The 27674-nt window shown below is 38.7% G+C and overlaps 1 protein-coding gene across 1 annotated transcript in view; it reads left to right on the forward strand.

Annotated features, from left to right (window-relative positions):
- Positions 1-27674, forward strand: part of PIK3CB (phosphatidylinositol-4,5-bisphosphate 3-kinase catalytic subunit beta) — a 68086-nt gene that overhangs the window by 26090 nt on the left and 14322 nt on the right. The window contains 14 exon segments of the mRNA XM_056498727.1: positions 5429-5631; positions 6605-6830; positions 9431-9654; positions 12308-12490; positions 12735-12905; positions 13369-13446; positions 15977-16228; positions 16542-16638; positions 17426-17556; positions 20447-20500; positions 21210-21326; positions 21328-21399; positions 26087-26208; positions 27093-27236. Coding sequence (XP_056354702.1) covers positions 5479-5631; positions 6605-6830; positions 9431-9654; positions 12308-12490; positions 12735-12905; positions 13369-13446; positions 15977-16228; positions 16542-16638; positions 17426-17556; positions 20447-20500; positions 21210-21326; positions 21328-21399; positions 26087-26208; positions 27093-27236 — 2024 coding nt within the window. The 5' untranslated portion in view covers positions 5429-5478.

Genomic DNA, 27674 nt, shown 5'->3' on the forward strand with positions numbered 1-27674 from the left:
GAGTGATGAGGGGTTGGAACAGGGATGGTGAGGGGATGGAACAGGGATGGTGAGGGGATGGAACAGTGGTGATGAGGGGATGGAACAGGGATGGTGAGGGGAGAGGGTTGAGCTGATGCCCGAAGTGCCCCTGTCACAGCCTGTGGCAGTCCCAGGCAGCTCTCAGACACTGTCCTGGGCTCCAGAACAGCTCCCGGGAACTTGGTACAGACTGAGGAACAGAAGAGGATGTAGTGCTACAGAGCTGTGAACTGGCCCTGATCTAATGCTTGTATTCAGACTCCTTTTCCATCTTTCTACTAGGTTCTTTTCCCTTGTTTCTTCTCAAATATTTAATTTATGGCTTGCTCATCTTTTTATAGTACTAGATGTTTACATGGTTAGAAAAACCATTACAATAATTGTATTGTATATGTTCTTAGTGTTTCTCCTACTTAGACTACGTGATGTGCTGCTGCTGTTTCCTAGAAAATGACTGTAGTTAGATTGTCATCTTGTCTGTTCTGGACAGTAAGAGACTGTTTAAACACTGCTCTTGTGTATCTGTATGGGGTGGCCCTTTTCACTACTGCAAGACTTTTGGTTTTTTTTAGCCCCTTGGCTGCCACATGGCAGAGCAAGCAGTAGATAAAGAGCCGTATTGATCACAGTGATGATTGTCTTGGATGTGGTGCTAAACAGTTGTAACAACTTATTGCATAAAGCAAAAATCTGGATAAGCAGAGTGCCCTTAGTTTTTGCATATCCAAAATAAATTAGCTTCTGATATTTGACTTTTATGTAAATATTAATGGGCTTAGTGAAAAGAGTTAATCCAGCTTTAGATTTTACTTGAGCTGTAGATATTTACATGCACTTAAAATGCACCTGTGTTTAGAAGAGGTGGTGTAAACAAAACTTACTTCTTAAGGAAAATTACTTGTAATATATAAATGATCCTCTCCTCCAGATTGTTGCCATCTGTTTGGGATGATAGCATACTGATTTCATTGTGAGAGAACTGACCACATTTCAGGGGTGGGTGACATAATTTGAGATGTGAGATAGCTCTTCTAAAGACTTTTCCAAAGTCTTGGTTCTCAGGAAAATAAATGCTATGGGAGATCAAAATTTTCCTCTGACGCTGCATTATATGTGCATTTGTAATTACCACCTTCTTTGCAGCTACTTTTGCTTGTGTTTTATTAGTATTCTTCTGGATTATAGTTCAAGATAAAACACTGAACGTTGCATTGGAGTTTATGTTGGTGTTCTTTTAACAATAGAAAAACAGATCTCAGAGGATGAGTGATAGGGGATTTGTGGTGAGTTCAGAAGTAAAGGATTTAATGACACTGTGAGTTTTCATAATTGCTGCATTCTTCAAAAAGCTGATTTTAGAAGAACTTATCTGACGCAGATAAATGCTGAGTGTTGACAATTCAAGTGGATTTGGTGCTTTTTAATGTCTAAGTCTTTTGCTGATAAATTATTTTCAAAGGAGAGTTCTTTGCATTGTTGCTCCATATCTCATTCCTTGCAGTGCTCCAGACTCTCTTTGAGCATGTTCTTGGGCACCTCTTAATTTCAGGATAACCTTACAAACTCCCTCCCATGCTTATCCTTTGGATCTCCTTGGTTGCCACTGTCTGATGTCAGATATTTGCACCTCCTGGATTTAATTCCTGTACATGTGCAACTTAACTGCCCAGCACAGGTAAAATTGATTTAATTTCTGTACATGTGCAGCTTAACTGCCCAGCACAGGTAAAATTGATTTCACCAGCTCTGGCTGCAGTGGTGGGAAGCCTTTGCAGCTGGGTGGTCCTGGGCTCTCAGCAATGTCCTGAAGGAGTCAGGATGGATTTGAGCTTGGCACAAGATAGTCTTGCCTGCCTTCAGGAAAATGGCTGGGTAATTTAGAAAGAGAACATAGCCCCAACATATAACCACAGCTTCTGAAATCCTACTGATCCTTTAGTCTAAAGAGTAAGTGTTGAACTCCTGGGGGTTTTCTGAATGCCTGGGTTTTGTTAACCCAAGATTTATGATTTTAGTTCTGTTTTGGTTAGGGGCAAAACATGAGTGGGCTGCAATTCACATAAAAATATGTGCAGCTTACTTTTGACTGTGTCTGTCCTTAAACTATTTTAGAACTCAATGGATAAGCAGCCTGCCTCTGGTACCCCTTTTATTTATGTGTTTTTTCCTTTTTTCCTTTCAAGTTGTCCCTTTGATTAAATGATGAGATGTACCTTTGCTGGGAGGTGAAGGGAAAGCTGTAAGGTCTCCTGGCTTCTGGAATGAGGCTGTTAGCACCACAGCAAATTCTTTTATCTGCCTAGAGATGGCAAGTCCTTTAAAAACCACAACAGCAACACCCAATTGAGAAATCCTCTTTCAGGGCTTCTTTGTGTATATTATATATATAAATGCAAAGATGAGTGATAAATTTCTGTTTTCTGCAGGTGTTTTACTCATCTGTGTTCCATTTCTTTCCATTAGTATAAGCAGCTCTGGCAGAACCACTGGAATATTAAAATACAAATTGATAAAGAGGGTGAGTGTGTGGGCACATACATATGAATCTGGAATTTGCAGGTTAAAGAAAACTTACACTTTACATGAGAAGGTTTGAGTGCAGTCTGTCAGTACTACCTGTGCCTTAGGCGTTTTGTATTGGGCTTTACTCCTGTGAAATTCTAAGTCATTGATTAGACACTTGAGGAGCCAAGGTTAAGTGCTGGTTTAATTACTTCCTTCTTTTGTAATGTGAGGTTGTTGTTGATGTGGCAGTGGGCAGGAATAGCAATGAGGTTAACAGCCTGAAATAGCTTTTTATTATTATTTGAATTGTTGTTTTTTTCCTTTAGCTGGAAGTTGTTTAAAATGTCTCTGGTGCTGTTGCTCCCAATCCAGATGGCTTTTTGCCTTTGTTTCAGTTCCTAGATGTGATATTGTTAGTTAGTCACCAGTGCCACCACACATGTCCCAGTTGGGGCCATGACTCATCCCCAGAGCTGCTGTGGGCTGGCAGTCTTGTGTTTCTCAGGATCAAATCTGGTTCTCTCTCCCCCTGTGATGTCAGCTCTTGGGGCAGAAACAGAGTGCTGGCTGCAAAACACACTGACCTGCTTCCTTGAGGAAGGAAGTATTAAGTAAGTGCCTGAAAGCAAGAATAGCTCCTCAGCATGCTCAGATTGGCAAGATGGCTTCTCTTCCCTTTTTAATTGAAAATGCAAATGGAATTTTAAAAGATTCTGGTGTCTGTGCTGGAAATCTGTAATTATAACCTAGTACAAGAACTTTGTAACTCTGTGTTGTGGTGTCTGGGCTCCAGGATATGGAGCAGCATTTTTAAGTCTTGTTTCTTTGAACGTTTTAAACTCTTGTTGATGCACTAAAGTGGTTTCAACAACTGCAACTGTGAAAAGCGTCTGAAAGAGGATGAAAATAGTAAAGATACAATGGATTAAAGCAGGAATGAACTGTATACAAAATAACTACATAAAACAGATTTCCTTGCTGCTGTACCTGTCCAGGTAACACTTTGCAATGGAAATACCTCTTTATTTTACCCTCATGACCACAGAAAATAACTGCAAATATGTGCATCCAAACATGAAAAATGTATAGTATTATTATTTTTTGCTGAGTTCTAATTACAGTTAGAACAGAATTGCATCCAGCATTTTATGAGTACAAGTAACTGGATGGAGGAAAATAAGTAGTATCCCAATAATGTAGTAGCTTGTGGAAAATATACTGATTGGTGATGAGGAATTACACATTTTGTATGAGTTTGGTTTTTTTGATAGATGCTGTGTTATTCCATTAATGAAGTCTGTACTGGGTGCAATGATGGGGAAACATTTTATTTCTTTCCTTTAGACAGCTTAGAGTTCGTGCTGAACTTGATGTTTGGATGGATTTGTAAACTGTGGTAATTCATATCAAGTACCTTCATATCTGATTTGTTATTTTTACCACACCACCACATCCAATTATTTTTGCTTTAATTCAATCTGCTCAGTGTAGTGGACTTTGTTTGGGGAAAATGTGGACATAATGGTGGTAAAACTATTATTTGATACTGATGATGGTAGGAAATCCCTAATTCCTGCTTCTATTGAGAAAAAATATTTTTCCTTATATACTTATGCTTTCTGAAATTTGAAGGTGTTTTATTTGGCATTAATGAAAACTCTGCTGTATTTTTATCTAGTACAAAAAGATTTGAAATGATTCATGCATTAGTGTGGTTACAAGATGTGCTGGTCCTCACAGCTTTGCTAAGGCCAGATGGAAAGGTGTTGGAATTATTTGGGTCTTGTTATTCAGTGTATTTATGTGGCAGTTAGAGGTGGGATGGAGTTTGTTGTCAAATAGCCAAGGCAGCTTTGAACTGGCAAGTTGATTTTTGTGCTGCTGGCATAATCTATTATTTCTTGTGGGGAAGGGAAGGACTAATTGAAATATGGGAAAGCTGCGAGTGGAGTTGACCATTCTGACATTTTCTGTTACAAAGGGTGGTTTCCCACATCTTGTGCTGTCCAACAAGAATTCAAAAGATGTAGGGGTAACTTGTCTGTTAAAGGGCTTTATAATGGTGTTTTGCAATGCTTCCCATCGTTTTGGCAGCTGGAGAGCATTGTCTGGATGCTGAGGAAGGTAAATGATTCAGTGAGCCATGGCTGAAGGGAAAGCTCGGCTTTCGAGAGTGGTAATCAAAAAAAAGATTGGAAGGTCAGAAAATCTGGTGGTTGCATTAGGAGTAAATAAAAACGTGCTGAAATAGAGACAAACACTCAGGGGGAGCAGAGGAGTGAGCTGAAGATCATGGGCAGGGTTTCTTCCTACCCTGCAGTGGGTGCAGTTCCCACAGTGGGTGGAGTTCAGTGATCATTCTCAAAGGGTGAAAACAAATTGAGATAAGTGTCTTTAGAGAAGAAGGGCACTTTCTAGTAGAGTTGAAAATTTCTTTCCTGCTGTTAAGACAGGTTTTAAAATTGAATGTCACTGACCACATTCATGAACAGCAAACAGGAAATTTGCAAAAAATAAAATTATGAAACTGATCATGAGTTTTCATATGAAATATTGACATTCTTCATCCCAGTTTATTTTGGTTGTGTTTTTTTTACACAGGTAAAATTTTAGAGCGAACTTGAAATTAATTTCTAACTTTGTTTCAGCTAATTTCTAATTTTTTTTCCTCTTATTTCTTAGTTTTAATGGTATAAACATCTCAACATTATTGCTTTGTCAGGCAAATACTTTTATTATATTAAATAACATTAATGAGTAAAACTATGCTTATGTGTTTGCAATACTGGCATTAGAGACCTCAGACTTGTAAGCTGAGCTGTACAAAGCAGGCTTATGTAAACCTTCCAAAGACTTTAAAATGTGTGTCTAATTATAGGAGGTTAAGTATATTGAATTTTAGGGTTTTTTTCCCCCAGGGCCATGTGGTTATGATATTATTGAGATTCCATAATGCCTCCTGCCGTGACAGACAGCCTTGACATCTGGGCAGTGGATTCACAGATTGGTGCTGATGGCTCAATATCTGTGGACTTCCTGTTGCCCACTGGAATCTACATCAACCTGGATGTCCCTCGAGATGCCACCATATCTCAGATTAAACAGGTAACACCAAAGGGGCAGTTCACTTAGGTTTGGAATGAGAGCTGGTTCTGATTTTGACATGCCCTCTGGCAAATCGAGTTATGAATTTTAGCAGGCATAGAAATGAGGTACTGAAAGCACGTGCCCAGCAGATTGACTGATAAAGAAGTGGGGGAGTTTGGGCAGAGGGCAAGGTTTGGGAAGTTACAGTTCAGCAGAGATTATTCTAACAGCTCTGTATTAATGCTGTGTTGCTACTCTGAACCTTTTTCTAACACATTGGTAGTCTATTGTTTGCTGATCTAACATTTCTCTGATTAGATTTTTAGTGCAGAAGTGACAAATTGGGCTCCTGCTTTTGTTGACTGACACCAAAGATAATTGTTTTAAAAACTATGTCTGCCTTCTCTTAAAGGTTTTGTACAAATTGGAGCATCCCTTAAAATGTGAGGGAATATCCAAATGAAAGGAAGGGGAGAACATAATGAAATGACCACAGATACTAAAAAACAATCTACTGTCCTTTGGTTAGATAATGGCCGTGTGAGGACATTGGGAAAAGTTACTGAGGAATGAGGCAGTGAATGAATCACAACACAGACTAACCTTCCTAATATAATAAGTGATTTCAAGTGATAAAGAATTTAAAAACAAATGTGTAAGTGACAGCAGTAACGGATTTGAACTAAGCTGTCTGGTTTTCTTGCTACTTGTTGCACATGGAAACTTGACATGCCATAAGCATGTACTGTTGATATTTAGCTGTTTTCCAGAGAAAAGGAATGCTGATGCTAACTACAGAGGTCTATCCTGGAAAAGTAGAGACTAAAAGTGAGACAAATAAACATATAATGATGTATAGTGATAAAAATTAACCAAGTTAACAAACGTGTTTTGGGAGCATAAATGGAAATGAATGTTACCTTCAATGCCTTAAGATATGTCCTTGTTTTCTAGAGATTTTAAAAAATGTAATTCTTTGTTTTCATTGCAGTTGTTATGGAAGCAGGCACATTCCTACCCACTCTTTCATCTCCTCATGGAGATTGACTCTTACATGTTCTCATGTGTGAATCAGACTGCTGTACATGAAGAATTAGAGGATGAAACACGGAGACTTTGTGATGTTAGACCCTTTCTTCCAGTCCTTAAACTAGTGACAAGGAACTGTGATCCAGGAGAAAAGTTGGATTCCAAAATAGGTGTCCTTATAGGCAAAGGTATTTCCATTTAATTTTTTTTAAATGAGGTTAAACTTTGTTGTGTATGAGGATCTTAACTGAGTAGGTAGGAGTGGATTTATGAAAAAAAAAAATCAGTATTTCCCTTTGTCAAACAAATACTGGTACAGTTGGAAAGAATTTAAATGCTCAAGATGAAGCACATGAAAGTTGTTTAAAGCTACTTTCTGTATTGTATTTCAATGTTATATTGCTACATCAATCAGAAACAAATTTTATTTTGTAGATGAGGAGAAAATATATGTTATTATTTTTACAAAGTGAAGTATAATAGTTGAGCAGTGTTATCATAACCTACCAGCAAACTGGATACTCAGAAGGAACTAGAAATTGTTATGATTTTATTATATGTGGTGTTGAGTTGGTTGACAATGATTCTTGTTTTTACTCTCAATTGTGATACTGATTTTCATTGAACAATGAAAAGCTATTTTTAAAGGTTTCACAGTAACTTATTCTTGATGTTATTTCAGAATTTTCAGCTTTCAAATCTACTCTGCTTGGTTATACAATCAAGATTGACAGGGTCATATGAGGTCATACCTCTTGTTTTAAAACAATGAGCCATTGTTAGGTCTCTTATAAAGACTGCAGGTTTTGTTTAGATTTCAGCAGTACACTGTCTGCCTATTTGTTAGAGCTGACAATGGGAACAGTTGGTCAGTTTAACCATTCAGACAGATCCTGACAGATTCACAGAGATTCACATTCTGTGATTGAATATTTGGTTTATCAGAGCTGTGTGAAACCCTGCCTTATGCAGCCCCTATTCTATACCTTAGCAGAGAAAAAAATGTGTTCTTGTCTGAGCTTCTAAACTTAGTGCTTTGTTCTCAAAAGGTGCTGGGTGCTTTGTGTAATTTGTACAATGTCCTTCGAAGTTCATGAGTAGAGATAAAGACACTTGCAGGCCCTACACATCCTGAAGTACCAAAAAGTCACAGCTTTCCATTGTATCACAGGAACATGGGATGATGTGGGTTGAGAGGGACCTTTTTAAAGGTCATCTCTTTCCACCCCCCTGCCATGGGCAGGGACACGTTCAGCCAGACCAGGCTGCTCAGAGCCCTGTCCAGTCTGACCTTGACTGTGTCCAGAATGGGGCATCCACCACCTCTCTGGACAGCTGATGCCAGTGCCTCACCACTCTCCTTGTAAAAAATTTCTTCTTTACATCTAATCTAAATCTACCCTCTTTTAGTTTAAAAACTCCCCCAGGGCTTGCTTTTCTCCAGGCACTCCAGCCCTCTGAGCCTGTTTGTGGCCTCCTCTGGAGTTTCTCCTGGAGGTCCCTGTCCCCCTTATGCTGGGGGCCCCAGAGCTGGGTGCAGCACTGCAGGTGAGCTTTAGCAGAGCAGTAGAGAGGGACAGAATCCCCTGCCAACCTGCCCTCACTGCTTGTGCTGCAGCCCAGGACACGTTTGCCTTTCTGGGCTCCAGGTGCTCATGGCTAGGTCATGTCCTGCTCACCCCTGCTCATCCACCAGCACCCCCAAATCCTTCTGGGCAGGGCTGCTCCCCTTCTGCTCATGCCCCAGCCTGTATTGATACTGGGGGTTGCCATGACTCGGGTGTAGGACCTTGTCTTTGGTCTTGTTGAACCTCAGTGGGGTTCCCATGTGTCCGCATGGTGCAGGTTCTGGCTGGCATCTCATCCTTTGGGTGTGTCACCATGCCACTCAGCTTGGTGTCATCTGCAGCTCTGCTGAGGGTGCCCTCCATCCATTGTCCATGTCCTTAATGAAGCTGTTTATTAACACTGGTCCCGGTATACCCTGAGGGACACCACTTGTCACTCATGTCCACTGGGACTCTGAGATGTTGACCATGACCCTCTGGATGTGACCATCCAACTAATTTCACACCCACTGAACAGTCCACCATACATCTCTTTCCAATTTAGAGACAAGGACATCATGGGGCCCATGTCCAAGGCCTTACAGATATCTATGCAGGTGACATCCACAGACATCTGCTTGTCCACTGATGTCACTCAATCACAGAAGGCCACCAAGTTGGTCAGGCAGGACTTACCCTGTGTATTCTTTCTTTACATGCTTTGGGAAAGGAATTTACTGGTCTTGGATTGGTAGAAATTTCAGTCATGTAATTTTGACTTGAGTAGAAGATTTTCTTTTTTGACTTTTAAGCAAGATTTAAAAGGATTATGTCATTTTTCAGACAACTCCATAGCTTGCAAGCACTTCTGCTCTGTGGTCTTTATGGTGCATTTACTATGCTTTTAAAAAATTTGCTCTTGTGAGGAGAGGCTTGAAACTTTCCAAACTGCCTTAAACTCAGAGTAAAGTTGGATTTTCCACTTCGTAGTACCTAAGAGATACATTGGTTCTTGTTTAAAATAAACTCTCATGCCAGGTTGTCTGGGAATTATACAAGTAACTATGGAAGTCCACTGATGCCCAGGACAATGCAGAACCCAGCTCAGCTGTGAGCACCCATTTTGGATGGGATGTCTGAAGGAAACTTATTACTAGCTTTAAGTTAGGGTGACATGGTTTAAATGGGATGGGCAGTTTTTGTACAGCTGTGTATCCTTTTGCTTCCTTGAATTCTTTTAGGTCTCCATGAGTTTGATGCTTTACAAGATCCTGAGGTGAATGACTTCCGAGCTAAAATGAGGAGAATCAGTGAGGAAAAGATTCAGTCACTTGTGGGTCTCTCCTGGATGGACTGGTTGAAGCATACTTACCCACCAGAGCAGGATCCTGTTATCCCAGAGAGCTTCCAAGACAAGCTCTATAGTGGAAACCTTGTAGTGGCTGTTCATTTTGATAACTGCCAGGTAGGAATGGTTGTTCATCATGTTTCATGAACTGTTCTTGATCCAGGTCTGAATTGGCATGGATTGCTCAAGGATATAAATGAAATAGAACACTTACATTATGGTGTTTGCTTTAAAATGCAAAGTCTTTCACCAGGATCCTTGACTCTTGAAAGAAAGTGAGGATGTAATTCTATGGTTAATTGAACTTCTAAAGTCTAATTAGAGTTCAGCTTCTAAAGGTGAAATGTACACCTTGTATCTTCTATATTACTTCACATTTGTTTAAATATAAAATGTGATTCAAAGTTGTTCAGGCGTTTTTTTGGCCAACTCTTCCTGTGTTTTCTTTCCATTCAGTTTTAAGCTCAATTCATCAGAGATTGCTGGTAATTGAGAGGCACCATATTCAACACACTTGTTTCTGTATGTGACTCACTGAACATCTTTGGGGTTGATCTGCTAATTAGATTGAGAAATAATTATTTAAAAAAAAAAAAAAAATTCCCTTTACCAGGTATGCACATAGAAAAACTAAAACACTGAGACCTAGAGTTAATTTTTCGTTTAGGCTAACAAAGCCATAGTTTATTTTTAGAATAAAACCCCCTTTAGTTTCTACCAGGAAAACCTGAAATATTTTAGCTTCAGTTTTTTATGATGTTGAAGTTGCTATGACTCTTCTTGTGTCCAGTACTCCCATTACCGTTTCTTGCACTCTGTTCTTTTGGTTTACCATGAATGATCAGCATTGAAACCTTAAAAATCTTACAAGTGTGTAAATACATCAGGCTAGATTTGGTGTCCTTTTTGACCCAGGTGCAAGGGGCTGATTTTCTAATGATTCAGATGATTTTAGTTACAAAGCTGAATTATTTCTAGCACTGTCCTTTTAAACTTCAGAGGTTTAAATGGTACACAAATCTGCTTCTACATTAAATGTAGAGGTGAAAGCTAAATTTGATCAGCAGTAACCCAAGCTGATGTTGGATGCACAGGTATTTTATGACAAAACATTTTCCAGTCCTCTTCAGCTTAGCAGAGAACTTGTGTTGTTCAGGAGTGAGATTATCTTCAGCCCTTGATTAAATACTGCATCTATATGCATATGCTGACAGGACAAAAGCAGTGCAAAAGTTCTTTCTGGTGCAGAATGTATTTGCCTGCCACTATAATAGCTTAGGCTGCTGACATTTCAAATGTTTCAAATGCTTCTGCTGCCAGCTCTGACCTTCATAGCTATTAACAGTTCAAATCTGTGCTGCTTTTTAGAGCAGTAAACTCTGTTCCAGACTTTACTCCTTGCACTGAGCACTGCAGTCATCCCAGGAGAATGAAAAAGGAAGGTGTGGGGACTTTTTGCAGCTGCAAGATTGGGAGAAGGAAATATTAAAGTACTTTTTGTCTGGAAGGTGTGGGTGAGCTGTAAGGGCTCTGTGGCTGTCTCTGGAGCAGGAGGGACTGCTCCCCATCTCTGTGACATGTCTGTTGGGATCATCTGGGGAGCAGGGCAGCTGCCAGAGAGCATCAGCTTCCTGGGAAGAAAAAGTGTTATTCCCTGTCTACCACCAGCAGTTAAGGCAGAAGAAAAAAGCTTTCACACTGTGGCAGCCTTCTGAAAGGGGGAAGCTGTCATGAACCAGGCAGAAACTGAGAAAACACAGAATTAATTGAATTAATTTAGTGTACCTCTGCAGAGTTTTTTTGTTCTATTGGGGCTTCTTACCAGTCTATATAAATAAAGCACACGTTCAAAATAATCTAAGTGACAGCACTTCACGTTTGTTAGCAGCTGGGTTTAGGGTGCACTCATCTTCAGAACTGGGCGTGGTTTTTATTGAAAAAAATAAAACAACAAAACCCCAGGACCTCCTGAATCAACTTTTGCAAATAAACCTGTATAAAGCATAATGTGGTAGATAGAGGGAGATGAAAGATTTCACAGAAGATCTTGTACTTTAGGAACTTGAAATTAATTTAAGCCTTCTTTTTAATTTATGGAAGAAAGCAGCTTCCTGCCTTCATCTTTTTTAGAACACATTAGAATTAGGGATAATTTGGAAATAGGTTGATATCCCCTAAGGGTTTTAATTAAAAACTTTCTAAAAAATGCAGTCTTTCCATGTTGTGTTCAGAATGCTACTGGTGTTGGCTGCTACTCCTCTGTTCTGCTCTCCTCTCAAAGTGGTGATGGTTTTCTGCATAAATGACATTCACAGTTTCTTCAACTTTCTTACTTGAAGCTTTTTTCCTGAGTTCAGTGGTACTTAGAGGATAACTTGCTAGTGGCCAGAAAGATGAAAAATTAATGCATTTAGTGCTTCTAAATACTTTGAAATGCATCGTGATTTATTGTCTCCCTCATTCAACATTCCAAAATACAGCCTTCTAGATCAATATGTTGCTCTAGAATCTTTAAATCACTGCTAAATCAGATAAAGGCCTATGTTTTTAAAAGTACTTTTGATAATATAAGTTTGGGAATTAACATCTTATAGCTTTTAGGGTGTCTGTTATTTTGATTGCACTAAACATACATACTTTAACTGTTAAAATAGTCTGGATTTAACAGTTATTATTTCTACCTGTTTTATTATGTGTGCTACAAGTTTTAACCTTGTGTGTCTGCCTATGACAAGTTTGACCTTCAGTACTTCTGCTTGTGTTTTGTTAGGATGTATTTAGTTTCCAGGTGTCTCCTAACATGAATCCCATCAAGCTGAATGAGTTGGCAATCCGAAAACGTTTGACTATCCATGGAAAAGAAGATGAGGAAGTTGATCCTGCTGATTATGTGCTGCAAGTTAGTGGAAGGCTGGAATATGTCTTTGGTGATCACCCATTAATTCAGTTCCAGGTACACAGAGCATTTTGGAACTTGTTGTAACAATTCCCTAGTGCCTTGGCCAAAGGTGCTTCCTCCTATCCCTCCCATCCCATTACTGAACAGCAACATCTCCCTCCTGCAGCTCTCTGCAGTTTTAAAACACATGAGCACCATTCCCTTTGTATGTCTGTAATGAATTTTTTGTTTCTTTGGTTGGAAGTTGCTGTAGAAATAGTGTGCTGGCTGCTAACAGCTGTTTGCCCTGGGCTTGCAGTACATCCGCAACTGTGTGATGAGCAGGACCCTTCCCCAGCTGACCCTGGTGGAGTGCTGCACCATAAAGAAGATGTGTGAGCAGGAGATGATTGCCATAGAAGCTGCCATAAACCGAAAATCCTCCAACCTTCCTCTTCCTCTGCCACCAAAAAAAACGAGAGCAACAACTGTAAGTTCATGGGGAGAATGCCTGAGACCCAAAGGGAACAGTGGCTCGTGGGATATAAATCACAGTGCCTGGGATTTGTGCTGTGACCTCTGAGTTCCAGTGTAGGTCACCTGTGTCCACTCAGAACCTTCTGTTGTTTGGGAGATTTACCTCAGAAACAGAAGTGTGGGCAGATCAAAAACTCCACACTCTGGAGTTTTGCAGAATGAACAATAAATTTTGAATTGTCAGGATGTAGTACATGATGTGTGTTCTCACCCCCAGCTCTCCTCCAACTGAGTTTTTACTTTGTCTCCTCTTGTAGCTATGATAACCATTTTGTCTTTGAAGATTTCAAATTTATATTTTTAATTGCATTTTTTGGTTTGTATTTGACATTTTTACTTAAAATGCTTAGCTTACAAAAGAGGTTTCAGTGTTAAAGGGTTGAAGAATGAACTTGTATCTTTGTTTCTCTTCTCAGAGTGTGTGGGATATTTCCAATCCTTTCAAGATTATTCTACTAAAGGGTAATAAACTAAACACAGAAGAAAATGCCAAAGTAAGTAACTGTGTCTGGTATCAGAAGACGTTTTGTTCATCATTTTAATGATTTTCAATGCTAAATGAGCTCAATTAACTGGATTTCAGCATTTTTATTTATTCCCAATTGCATTGGTAGTATTGGTCAAAATCTGGCTTTATTGCTAAAATATTTTTTTATTGCCTGAAGATGGCTATGTGCATTGAAGCGTTACACTCATTGTGGCAGTATGACATAAGTGTTCATTGGTATTTGATTTTTTTAAAAAATGGTTTCTCTAAAGTGCTGATAGTGGTGTGAAATGAGCTTATTTAAAGAGTGAATTAAATATTAAATGTTTTAAAGTGCAACATGGTATTTTTGTAGTCATGAATATATTCCTGTATGTCTAAACTTGGACTGTGTGCTTCTTTACAATCTGTCTTTTATTTTCTGCACATGAGGAGCACAAAGCTGGAGTATCATTTCCTGTAAAAATATACATGACTGGGCTACTGACTGCTGTACAGACCACAAGTTGTTAACACGTGGGAATTTATTGCACAGCTACTTTAATGCCTTACAAAACACTTGGCTGTGAGGTAGAACAAAATTAAACTCCTTTATTTCTTTTAGAAATCAGTGAATTGTGTAGCCACTCCTGTAGATAAGGAAAATACCCAGTTAACCATTGATACTTGCTGTTCTCATGCTTTTTTCAGGATATTGGTTCATTTTTTTCATTCAAAACTGTCGTTACAACCTCCTTGTAAATTGGCAATCCTACATTTTGGTCAACACCATAAAGAAGTTCGACATTACAGATAAATGAGCCATAGTTACATTCTAATACCTGAGACACTGATTGTGGAAATGGATGGCTGCAAAACCAGATGTTTCCCTCTTCTTTATCTAAGCCATTATTTAGCTAGTCCAAATATCTTCTTAACTCTGTTCTGTAGAGTCTAAAGTTTTTAAAAGGAAGGATAAAAGACCTTGTGGATTCTGGAAGCAACATAGCTATCAGGAGTTTCTAAGGTGTTTTTATCATGTTTAGAAAAGTGACTTTTGGTTAATTTCAGTATGCTTTTAGGGGAAAAACAATCAATGTATTTTCTAAACTTGAGAAGAAACAGGAAAAACAGGCAGTTGTTTTGTATTGGCACCTCTGGGCACCATCTAAATGTTATTTAGTATTTTGAATGCTTTTTGGTCTTGAAAAATTAAAAGTCCTGTGGGTAACCTAGAACAAGAATGAATGCAGTGACCCTGCAAACCTGTGCATGTTTCCCTGCCTTGTCTGTCTACATGCTACAGAATTGTCACTATTGAGAATGTATTTGTTTTCCAGTCCTGATTCTAAGGCTATTTAATTCGCTGCCATTGTTCCTTTAGCCCCACTGTGCTGTGGATAAGCCAATATTCATCCATTTCTGCTGAAACCACCACCACCAAGGTTCACAAATGCAGTGTTTGTAGTGGGGAACAAAACATTTGTCAGCTGGGTAGCAGTGCCCCAGAGTGAGCTGGGCTGGGGACATCCACCTAGGGCACGAGTGACCTCACCCAGCAGTCCAACACCCATTTTCCAAATACATGACATTGAAATTGCTTTTGTCTTGTCTTTGGCCACCCCATCAGTATACACCATTTCATTTGTAAAAGGGGCATGTTAGAATGAAAGGAAAAAAAATGGGTTCCAATCTCTTACATTAACAGGATCAGAAGTCATAGAATTAGAGAGGTGACATTTTTTTTTACCCAGAACCACTATCAAATTTAATATCTCTCCTTTGCAATGCTCAGCAATAACATGACAGCTTAAAGGGAATGTGGGGAAGGTTGATTCAGGAGCGGAGGAAACCTGAAACATCAGATCACTTTTACACATTTAACATTTATCATTGAGAACTTCTTTTTGGTGTTGACCGAAAAAGATTACATTTGTGGATTTTTCTCTCTGTCTCTCTCTGTCACACACTGGTATTTTGGAAGTCCACCTGAAAGAAGCTGGCACATTTCACTCTGCAGTTTTCTGTGTATATGTTATTGACAGAAATGTAGAAATTAAACAGAAAAATGAAGAAAGAATAGAAAAACCTCTTAGCATTGACCTGTAATGGGGTTGATTTCAGTGCCAGTAACTCCAGCTTCTTAGTCTAGTTGTCCTTCTCCTTTCCTGATCCTTGTTTTCACTGTTCAAGATACCTAGTATTATTGGTTTCTCGGTACTAAAGACAAAACAAACCCTGGAAATTTCATACGTTGTCATTATTATTACAGGTGACTCCTGATGTTATGGTCAGCAGTATTTCCTCTATACATTTTTAGAAATAGTTTAGATAAAAAGTGAGTTTTTTCTTAAGCTGAAAAAACTCCCAGACATTTCTTGTTTAGAAGCCCAAATTGATTCTGTCTGGAGATTTTGTGATCAAAAAATTAGCCAGCTTCTTCATTCTGTTTAGTTGTTTGTTTGATGAAATTCATGTGTATGTATGTTCTGTATATTATTCTATGCAGAATTCTGTAGGTTCTGTGACAAGCTTAATCTCTCATTTCTTTGTGGCAGGTTCATGTTAGAGCTGGTCTTTTCCATGGCACGGAGCTCCTTTGTAAAACGATTGTAAGCACAGAAATATCTGGGAGAAGTGACCACGTTTGGAATGAAGTGCTGGAGTTTGAAATCAATGTCTGTGATCTGCCAAGGATGGCAAGGCTCTGCTTTGCTATTTATGCTGTCATGGATAAGATGAAAACTAAAAAGTCCACCAAGGCAATGAATCCTTCCAAATACCAAACCATTAGGAAAGCAGGAAAAGTGGTAATTATTTGTTTTTTTTGAGTGACCTCCTAATTATATCAAAATGAGCATCCAGAAATCTTTCCTTGTCCTCACTTCAGTGCTCAAGAATGCAGAATGTAAAGGTATTAAAAAGAGCATATGTATTAAGAATCATACATCTTGGTATGAAAACTTTTGATACTTCTCAGTGATTAATTGCTTTTCTGAAAGGTATCACCATTTGAAAAATGCCCCAAGGCACCCTCTCAATTTTATGCCTATTGCAGTGTTTTCTGCATAGTAACATTTGCTGGCATCTTCTTTTCCATGTAACAATTGTTTCCTTTGGCAGCATTATCCTGTAGCCTGGGTAAATACCATGGTGTTTGATTATAAAGGACACTTGAGGAATGGAGAACTGGTACTGCACAGCTGGTCATCATTTCCTGGTAAACCTCAGCTTTTCAGATTTGGACTTCATGTGTGGGAGAGTGTGGGATCCAATAGTAGAATGTTTACTGTATGCATGTTCAGTTCTCTTGGAATAATCTCTTTATTACTTGTAATCTTTATGTGGATAAATATACAACATTTTAATCTCTTTCCTGAAAGTATTGTTTAGCAGGAAAGAGGAAGAGCAAGAGCCTGCTTGAAAAGTTTCATCTGTTATGGAAGGAAAACCACATAAAATAGATACATGCTTATATACTTGCTTTTAGGGTACAGTTTAGGCTTCATTTGGTCCCTCTGCCATGCACCCCAAATTGAATAGATCAGTTATAATATAAGTGATAATATTTGCATTAGCAAAAATTGTGAGTTAGAATTTTGCCTTTTTCTCTGATATTGAGATCAATTAGTGGGAGTTCCTGGAGCCTCCATGTCACTCGTGATCCCATCCTGAGGAATGCTGTCCCAGCCTGGCTGGCCTGAAGCTCTGCTCTCCATTTGATTCAGAGGGTGTCTCCTGCTTTGCAGAAGCTGCAGATCTCACTGGGATTTGTTTCAGTGTGGGGATAGCTCTGCTTCCCTGGACTATTATGTTTATTTAAAGAAATCAGTTTCTGATGGGGTGATAATCCAACATTTGGGAATGTAGGAAGCAGTTTATGCTGGAAATACAGAGCATTGCACTAAAAGTGCTGTGCAGCAAAACGAGCTCTTTCCATTTTATAAGGAAGTAATTTCTTACTGCATGCCTGGCCTGTAATATTAACTGTTCTGCCTGTATTTCAGATGAACTTGAGGAAATGTTGAATCCCATGGGAACTGTCCAGACCAACCCTTACACTGAAAATGCAACAGCTTTGCACATTAGATTTCAGGAATATTCAAAACAGCCTATTAATTACCCTCCCTTTGATAAGGTAAGGGATGACCTAAAGAGCAGTCCTGAATGTTTATGTGGAAGTAGCTTTTTATTCTTTCCTTTCAACTCTGCATTTTCCAGTGAATTCCCCTGTTTCTGCCATTTAGTCACCATACTGCAGTTTGTTAAACTTGCACTGTGGGAGTGGCAGTGCTTGACTTCAGGGTCTGTGTTGAAGATGTACACTTTTAAAAGTGGTCTGTACATGGTCTTTGGAAGGTCAAAAGGAAATCAGTTTCCCATATGAAAAATTTAGCTTTTTGTAAGATCAATCTGCTATTCTGGAAACCTTCAAACTGTGCTTGCCTGTGATCTATAAAGATCTGTTCTTTCTTGGTACAAATGTGTGTTACGCACTCTTTGGGACACTGCCCTGTGAGCTCAAGTCCTTTAAAGGATAAATGGACTCTTGACACTGTGTGCAAAGGTATTTCTGAAGGTCTGCTCTTGGACTAAATCTGCTGAAGTGGCCCTGCAGCTTTCTACAGATGAAGATAAGAATCTGTCTAGAAAGGAAGTGTATATTTGGAATACACGTGGTTATTTCTGAAGTGTAAAGGATAGATGGAAAGTTGTTCAGAAACAAGTAAAAAAAGCTAAGACCTGGAAACAAGTAATGAAGTAAGTCTTAAAACAGACTGCTAACAATACATTATAAAAGTCAGGCTTAACTCATACATGTTAGTCTGAATTTTGGTTTGGGGAAAGTCAATAACAACCTAGAGGAATTGCCTTTTTTGTTTGTTTGTTTGAGGATTTAGCATGACCAGGTTTTATCATCTTTTTCAAGGGTAGATTTGAGATTCAAGGTTCATAAAAATGAAATCAGGTAACAAGATAGGGTTTCTTTGTTTCAGTATGGGTTGATAGTGTTTCCCCTTCCTTGTCAGCACAGTACTTTTTCTTTTATTCAAACACCAATGGAAATACAGTAAGAGCTAAACCAGTACTGACCAATTGCTGCCTTATTTATGGCTGACCCATTAACGCTTCACAGTGGATATATTTTATCCAGTTTTGGTATTGCTTTATTTGTAATGCTTTAAGTTTTTTGCTCATTTTACTTATATGTATTTAATGTATTTATATGTATTTAATTCCTGAAGAAAAAAATTGATGTACATATTACAGACAGGCTAAGTAAAAATGTGTCTTTTTAGTGATCATGTATTTTTTCTGGCTCTGGTGTTTCTTTTCTTTGTCCCTGCAATACCAAGTTCACAGGAAGTTAAAACTCTGGGCTGAATGCAGCCAGTAGTTTTTACTAAGTGAGACAGGAGTGTAGTGACATTAAGGTAGGGCCTGGTGGTCTTCATCCCTTGTAACTTCCAACTTCATTCAGCTCAATCTCCTAAAGATTCTCTTGGTGAAGGTTCTGTAGAATGAGGAGTGACATTGCAGCTGCTGGAATTACATCAGCCAGAGATTGTCTCTCACAGTGCTCCAGCTGAGACTTGCTTGCTCTATGGCTGCTTCTCATTTTCCTGGTGGTATTGCTGGTTTCTGCCAAGAAAACAAAGAATGAGATGCCAGATTTTTGTTTTGAGAAACATAATGTGCAAAAATAGATTAATCTTTTCAATCATCTCATTAGGCTGCTTGTACAGCGAGGAGCTGTTTGGGGCTGAGGGAGCAAAAGTGCCTGGACCATGGAAAAGAAACTTGCCTGAGACAGGAGCCATGTGTGGGGCTGGTCCATGGCCAGTGCTGCAGGCACATCTTGAGGCTCAGGGTTCACTCAAACAAAGCTGGACTTGCAATGACTTTGAAAGTTTATTTGCAAACAGAGTAACTCTGCAAAGCACAGGGAGGCAAGAATCAAACATAGAATTAGGACACTGGTTTTATTTATGCATAGTTTTTACACACAGTATGTAAATAAGCTTTGTAGCCAAGCAGCAGATGTAATACATGATATTAATGAGAGTTTCATACAGAGAAAATAAATAAAACAAGTTAGAATGCCTTTCTAAGAATTTTAGCTGCTGGGTATTTATGCTCTGATTATTGCAGTCTTTTGTTGTTTCTCGTGTTGTCTGAGTAAAGGCAACACAAGTCTTGCTGGACCTGGGGGTGCTCTTGTATTCCTGGGTGATGGGAGGGGCAGAGCTCTCAGGGAAAGAAGGTGCTGGAGTTCCTTAGACTTTTTTCTTTATTGAGATTTTATTTTATGATTTGTTCCTCGAAGCAGCAGCACCTGTAGATAAACATACCTGGCCAGTTCAGCTGTTGTAACACCTGGCTTGGTTGCAGTAATGTTCAGAATGCACTTTGAAGAACTGCATTTACTTCTAGACTTAATTCTCCTTTATGGGCTATTGCATGAGCTTCAAAAGCCACGTAAAATGTTCAAAAGGAAAAAGAAAAGGAGGCGAGATCCAAGATCTAGGGAAGTACTTGGACACTGATTGAGATCATATGGGCTGTCTGAGAGCATGGTGCAAGGATTGGGCTTGTGGATTCTTACTGGGATTGAGGGCTGGAGGCATGGATCCATGGGCATGGAAACAGTGCCCTTGGAAACTGCTCAGCAGAGGTGAGAAAGCAAAGGATAACTTGAAGTAGAGGAGTTGGTTTGTTGTGGTGAAAAATAAGGAGGAAATGCAGAAACAGAAAGCAAGATGTCATCAGGAAAGCTGTTTAATTTAGCCCAAGAGTGATGAAAAAGCAAATAATTGAGTTCATCATGATCACTGCTGGTCCTGATCTCCCTAGTCCTGCAGATGAGAAAAGGGACACTGCACACAAGTCCATCTATACCACTGGATATACAAAACTGCCTAAAGATAGCAACATTTCCTTATCTGCTTTATTTCTGTAATGTTTATTTTAGGAATGCAGTCAGATTTGAGGTTAAATCTGATGTATTTAAAACCTACTTCTTGCAGATACTTGAAAAGGCAGCTGAGATTGCAAGAAACAGTGACAATGCTGCAATGGCGGTGAGCATCATCTAAAGACTATTTCAAAATCATTTTCTGGGGTTTTTTGTTTCTTGTCTTCCACATCAATCTAGAAATAAATAAGTCAACTGCTCAAATAGCAATTCTACTGGCTCTGTCTTCTTATATAATTCACTTTGATGAACTGCTTTAAAATTCAGATATGTATCTGCTTTTCCCAATGTATTTGGACTTATCTACATTTTGTTAAAAAGCTATACTTAGTCTGGATTTGGAAGACAGCTAAGATTTATGCTAGATCTGAAAAACAAGTTTAGGACTAGAAGACCAAAATTACTGTCTGTCTAATTGGCAACTATCTCTTCTTTTGATTGTTGCAAAAGTATTTTTTGTTTCTAATGAAAAGAAATAATTATCCATGTATCTAAATTTACTCATTTGAAAATAGAAGAAGAAAGTATATGCATCCTAGATGAGTGTTCAATGTTGGAGTTGGAAAACAGAAATATTGCCATCTAGTGTTCTTAACTCTGAAGTTATCTTTTCAGAAAGTTCTGCACACTGGATTTGGAATCTGTTACTTACAGTGCCTATAGTAAGGAATGTGAAAGAAAGGCAGAGTGGTCATTTCCCTGTGTTTCATTAGTTTGTATTTGATGTTCTTTCTGCTCTAGGTTCTTAGGGGTTGTATTTGAGCTACCATACAAGAATCTTACTGAATTGATCACATACATTTCTCATTTCCTAGGGTCGAGGTGGTAAGAAGTTTTATGTTGTGCTAAAAGATATAATGGAAAGAGATCCTTTATCTCAGCTTTGTGAAAATGAAATGGATCTCATTTGGACTTTGCGGTATGACTGTCGATGAAAATTTCCCACAATCGTTGCCAAAACTGCTGCTCTCTTTAAAGTGGAACAAACTTGAAGATGTTGCTCAGGTAAGGGAAAAGGACAATAGTGGTGGGGAAAAAAAGCTTCAGTTAAATCATCAGTAAATAGGATTTCTTTCCCAAGTGCAGCCAGTTTGAAATGGTGAAATGGAGCTCAGTGTCTGAATTCTGCAGCCTGGACATATAAAGAGGAACTTATTATCTCAAAAAACCCCCATAATCCAAGACCAAATTGCATTTCAGAGGTCCTCTGAATGATGAGAACAGTGGATATTTATACAGGCTAATGTTAAAACCTTGTGCTCAGATTTGATGTTAAAAGTAAGAATTTCAGAGACTCATCCAGTGCAGCCCTGTGCTCCAGCATGGTCAGCCTGATCTGGGCTGGGAGTATCTCCACCTGGTGCAGACTCCACAGGCTCTGAGCAACAAAGTCCAGTGCTTGACCACCCTCACAGCAAGAATGTTTGTTTTTTACAAGACTATTCTAAAAAAAAGTTTGTAAATCAAGATCTGAAATAAAACTTCTTGTGAAAATTGTTACAATGCTCAAATATTATAAAATCCTCGTCTCAGACTGGGTAATTAAACCTCATTGTGGCAGACAGATGTTTTTTCAAAGAGATGTGAGACCTATCAGTGCTACAAAACACATTCTCATCCTGTCTCTGACCAAATAGACTCTCTTTAAACTAACTGCTAAGGATATGAGGCTGGTGCTGTGATAAAAGTTGCATTTTCAGTAAAATTGTTTAGTATGTTTTTTGCACAGATGTGCAAGGTTATTTCACTACTCTGTAAAGAAGTTGGTGTTGCTACTTTTTACTACTGTATTGTACCCAAATAGAATCCAACTCTTGGGACACTTTTTGGGGGTAGGTTGAACTTTGATACAGGAAAAATTGTACAAGCTCATAGTAAGACCATCCCTGTTTGATAGACTGATTTTAAAAGTAATAAAATAACAGGTTTCTGGATTGGCACTGAAATGTTTTAGTTAAGACTGTGTAAAGTTAAGTTTGGGCCAAACTAAAAAGTCTGGCAAAGTTACCAAGCACAGCACTCACTCCAAGGGGTGGAGCCAGGCATTGTTCTGGTCTTCCTGACAGAATTCAGATATTAATGATGCTCAGCTTCTTGCAGACCACTACACTGAGATAATGTTTGTGTCTTTTCCTGAGTCTCATTTTAATAATTTTTAACCGCTTTTTTTTTTTTTTTTTTTTTTTTTTAATAAACTTAGAGCTAAAAAGCATTTGCTGTGAAGGGTTGTGACTGATGGTATAAGATTCTATTGGGTCTTAGTATTCTGAACTTCACCTGTTACAAGCAACCTGTTCTTGAAAGAAAAGGCAGCCACTCCATGAAAATCCATCTTCTGTCTATCCATTACATGATTTTTGTAATTATCCAGTCAGTCAGACTCTTAGTTTGCTCCAGCAGAGAGTTCATTTTCTGCTTCATCACAGCTAGGTGTGTATGTTCTGTGATCTTCTAAAAATAAATGAAATTTCATCCCAGCTTTTTGTCTATGCCATGAACACTAGACTAACAAAATGGAGCACCCACACATTCCTTGCTCACTTGTGTTCTTTCATGTGCAAGAATCCTTTTCCTTAGTAGTTCCATTACTTCTGAATTTATTGTTCTTTATTAAAAGTTATCTGGAAATCAAAACTGTAGAAATACAAGCAAGCACTTGTTTGCTCCTTAAAGTATGTGAAGGAAAACGCATCCTGGGTGCTGGGGCTTTGAAATATGGTGCTTGGTGGCAGTTTTGAACAGTTATTTGCAGTATGGATATTAGCTGACAGCTTAAAGTTCTTTACATTTGGAAACATTAAATATTGTGTATGCATAAACATTTTTATTTAAATGGATGGCTGAAAATGTTGTCTTGTTACTATATACTTTCTGGAAGGAATATGGTATTTATGTTTGCTTATCTATAGGCAATAGTGCAGTTTATATCATAATATTGCTTTTGGCAGTGTGGAGAGTCTCTCTGAAAAATGAGATCTTACCTTAAATGTGCTGGATATTTCTGTAGTACATAGACATATCAGTACTCCTAACTGATTTACCTTTTCAGGTAAGGCAAGACAGGCTCATGAATTTTAGGAATTCCAAAATTATCAGGATTTATAATGTGCTTCCCATTAAAATGAAATATTTGCTGTACTAGCTGTAGCTGGCTGCTACAATGTGCATGCTGTCATACCAAAAGTTGTTTTAATGCCCATTTTTAGATGCATTTCAGTAAAAGTCTTGACACTTCAAGCAAGAAGTTTAAAAAACCCCACACACAATACAACAAAACCCAAAGAAACAATCAAACACTAGCTGTTTATAAGAAAAAGCAATCAAGCACCAGCTGTTTGTAAGCAAGTGGACTTAATAACAATATTCCTGTTTTTATTAATGCAGCTTAAAAATAGTAATGCTCTTTTAGAAATGGGCTCTCTCATATTTGATTGTAGACTATCTGTCTTTAATCTGTTATTTCAGTGGTCCATGAAGTTATGTCCAGTGGAGTCAAGCATCTTTCCTGAATTATTTACCTAGCCCTCATTGAATTTGCAGGATTTTAGTAGACTGATTGCACAGAAGGAGTTGCCCTTACTGCTGCCATAACCTCCCTGCTCAGCAGAGTTAGCAGGGTGGCAGGACTTGTTAGGAGAGTTCACAAGCAGTATTTATTCTCAAAGCAGAATTAAAAAAAAATTAAAATATATATTTGAAAAAAAATCCACTTGCTTTCAGTGAAGTGACACCATCAATAATGAGAAGCAGAGAAGAGACAACTGAACTACTTGAAATAACTGGAATAAGAATACTGGCCTGTCCTTAATTGTATTGTCTCCTATAGTCTTGTTAGGGAAGAAGTTGTGGTTATTTCCTTATAGAAGAAAGTATTAATGCACCAAGGCCAAATTCGAGCTTTGAAACATGCATTGTTCATTCTCATTGTAACCACCTGTGCAATGATTTCAGCACAGGGAGGAGCTCTGTGTTTTCAAATCATCTTCCCAGTAAATGTGCATGCTGTGGACCATGACTTTCACTTCCTGATGTATGAGGCATGTGGGGCCACTTGAGCTCATCTTTTCAGACTATTTCAGGTTCTCCATTTCAATCATTCAGTATTAATAAAATGTCTCTATATTTTTGCAGGTTCTGCACATGATTTACAGTAGGTAGAGTAGAAATTCTGATAGTTTTGTTTTGGAGTCTGTGGCTGTCTGACAAGCAGAGCTGCTGTTTGCACTTTCAGTGTTTGCCTTGTGTATTAAGTATGTGATCAGGGTAGTATTTCCTGCAGACTTTCAGTGCCAGTGTTCCTGCTACAGAAATGCTGGTGGCTGCAGTCCTTGACATCAAGGACTGGCATCGTTGACTGAGTCCTTGCTGGGTCAGTAGATTTTGGAGTGGATTTTTCTGTGGGAATGTGACATCTGTGTTTAAAACACCCTTAGTTTTACTTTACATTATTATGAATTGTGCATGTGTCCTTACCTGTATTTGCCCTTGGGAACAGTTGGGCTGATCTTTTCCTCCACTTCTGGAGTTGCAGCACAGCCCTGGCTCTGTACTGTCATTCATGCCCATTTCTTGCCTTCTGGATTTCACAAAAATGATGACTCAATTCAGAATCTGCCCCCATGGTGGATAAATGGTGTTATGAACATGCCTATGTGGGCTGAGAATGTGAACTCATATTTGTCATACAGGAACTGGAAGCAGGAGTTGATAGTGTGACAGAGTAGAAATAAAGGTTTTCACTGCTGTAAAGTCATTATGAGATCAGGAGAAAAACAAGATCTTGGTAATTATTCAGACTTTATAAGTTGCTATTGAAATATGAAATAACCTGTGTTATCTAATTTATAGGGCGTGGTATTATTATAATGAGAAAGAAACATCTTATGCTGTTGATACACTGCATTTATACTAATATGCATTTATATTAATGTGCATTAAAGTGTTTATTTGCATTTATAGTGCACTGTTTCAGTGCTACAACTCCATACATATTGCTCTCAGCAGGTAGCTGTGATCTTCATAACAATGCAATAAAATCATTTATTTTGTGAGACCTCCTAAATGTTGTTCTGTTTGGTAGTTCAAAAATATGCATTGCTGTATTCTGTATTTTTTTCCCAGAACATTATTGTCATCAGTCTAGGGGTTCTTTATTTGCTTTACTATCTAACCTGACTCTTTTTTTTTTTTTTTTTTTTTTTTTTTTTTTTTTTTTTTTTTCCCTTCAATTTAAACTCATTACTGTTCACAGTGAATGTGCAAAAAGGCTTCATCAGCTGAGGCGGACAAATATTTTTGGAAGGATCTCTCTCAAGAAAAACCTTTCTTTTATCCTTAGTAGAAAACTTTCACTGTTACCAAAATTTATGAGAGCACTTACAAAACATCTTATTTTTATTCAATATCTGTGTTTAAACCATGCATATCTAGCATTACCTAATTTTTGTTTACTATGCATTGTGTCTCTGTGTGAAGAAACAAGTTTTTCAGCATAAAAATAATCTGCATAATTTTAAAGAGTGAGAAACTTAATCAGAAATGAGCCCAGTTACCCCAAATTATTGCTCTCCTTTCTACCCACCCTCCCACAGCCCCCTCTTGGCCGCTGGTCACTCTCTTCTGTTCATTTGAGTATCTTTATGATCAGTGAGACCCACCTGTGTCCTTACCTGTCTCCTTTTTTTTGGAACAGCTTCAGGCCCTCCTGCAGATCTGGCCCAAGCTGCTGCCCAGGGAGGCTTTGGAGCTGCTGGATTTCAATTACCCCGACCAGTACGTCAGGGAGTATGCAGTGGGGTGTTTGAGGCAGATGAGGTAGGTGAGGCTTTCTGGGGTGCCAAACTTCATTCTGTTTGCTCACAGGATAAAACAACCCCAAGAGGACAGAGCTGAACATGCTGCCTGCCATGAATAGGTGGCCAAATAAAGCAGTCTGATATCTGAATGGGCTCACTGGCAGCTAAATAAAACCACCTTATTCTGACACCTTGTAGAAAACTGATGATTGTTTTCTGTGTTGCAAGGGGAACCAGGGCACCCTTGTCCCAGAGAGGACTGGGTGTTCATCCTTGCTTGGGCAAAGGAGAGCAAGAAACTCTGAGAGAAACATTTGAATAACAGAGGGAGAAGTATTCCTGGATCAAATGCTGTAAACACCTGGCACACAGCCACCTCCACTCTGTACCATTTAATAGCAATGTGAGCTGCAGCATGTAATAAATAATGAGAGAATTACTGATTTGGTTTTGATTCACAGGAGCCTTTGTTCTCTGCAGTTCTTTCCTTATTGCGTTTCATTTGCTCTCCACTGTAACCTAGGGCAGGACTTGTGTAACATTGTCATTACTGCACATTTCCTGTCCTTGAATTCTGAATTCTCTGTGGTGAATAGTTTAGTGATTAATTTTTAATGGTCAAGGATAGACTTTTGGGGTAAAAAAAAATTATTTTGATTTCTTTCCAATCCAAACAAGGAATTTGGCTGCTGGGCCTATCCTAAGAATGCATCTGGAATTATTTCCATCTGGAAGTTGCACTAAGTTGTGTGTTGTCCTTCTCTGTGTGATGGAAAAATTGGGAGACAGCTTGGTATTGAACCAAATCCTGTCACGTTTGGGTTTGTCTCATGCACCTGAATTTCTGGAGTATCACTAATCTAGCTACTTTCTTACTGACTGCTTTTATGTACCTCATTCTAGTGATGAAGAGCTCTCTCAATATCTTCTCCAACTTGTGCAAGTCCTGAAGTATGAGCCTTTCCTGGATTGTGCACTCTCCAGGTTTCTCCTGGAAAGAGCACTGGGCAATAGGAGAATAGGACAGATGTTGTTCTGGCACCTGAGGTAGGAGATTTTCCTTTTATCTTTCTGAAACTATTGAGCCTGATTAGACTTTCAAATATGATTTCTTGAGAGTTTTTCTAAATGAGCCATTATCATAGTGCCCCACAACTCCCCTTTGTTTCTTTATCGTTGGCATCTGTCAATCAGACCTCTCATTAAAAATAAATTAGAGAGGTCTGTAATCTACCCTTGGATGAAAGTATTCCAAACTGCATTCAGCTCTGACTACCTGATCAGTTCGATTTGTAAATACTCCTAGTGGGGTGCAGTAAAAGTGCAATATTTATACCTCACAGTTGGGAAAAAAATTTATTGCTGCAAGTCTAACAGAAAATAAAAGCTGTTCTGTGTGTTCTTGCTACTTTTGATGAGCAGTTTCATGAATGGCAGAAGCCTTGCAGAGTGGACTGGAAGAGATTGGATAAGTTGATTCTGTCT

Source organism: Oenanthe melanoleuca, chromosome 9, assembly GCF_029582105.1.
Source record: "Oenanthe melanoleuca isolate GR-GAL-2019-014 chromosome 9, OMel1.0, whole genome shotgun sequence".
NCBI classification, from domain to species: domain Eukaryota; kingdom Metazoa; phylum Chordata; class Aves; order Passeriformes; family Muscicapidae; genus Oenanthe; species Oenanthe melanoleuca.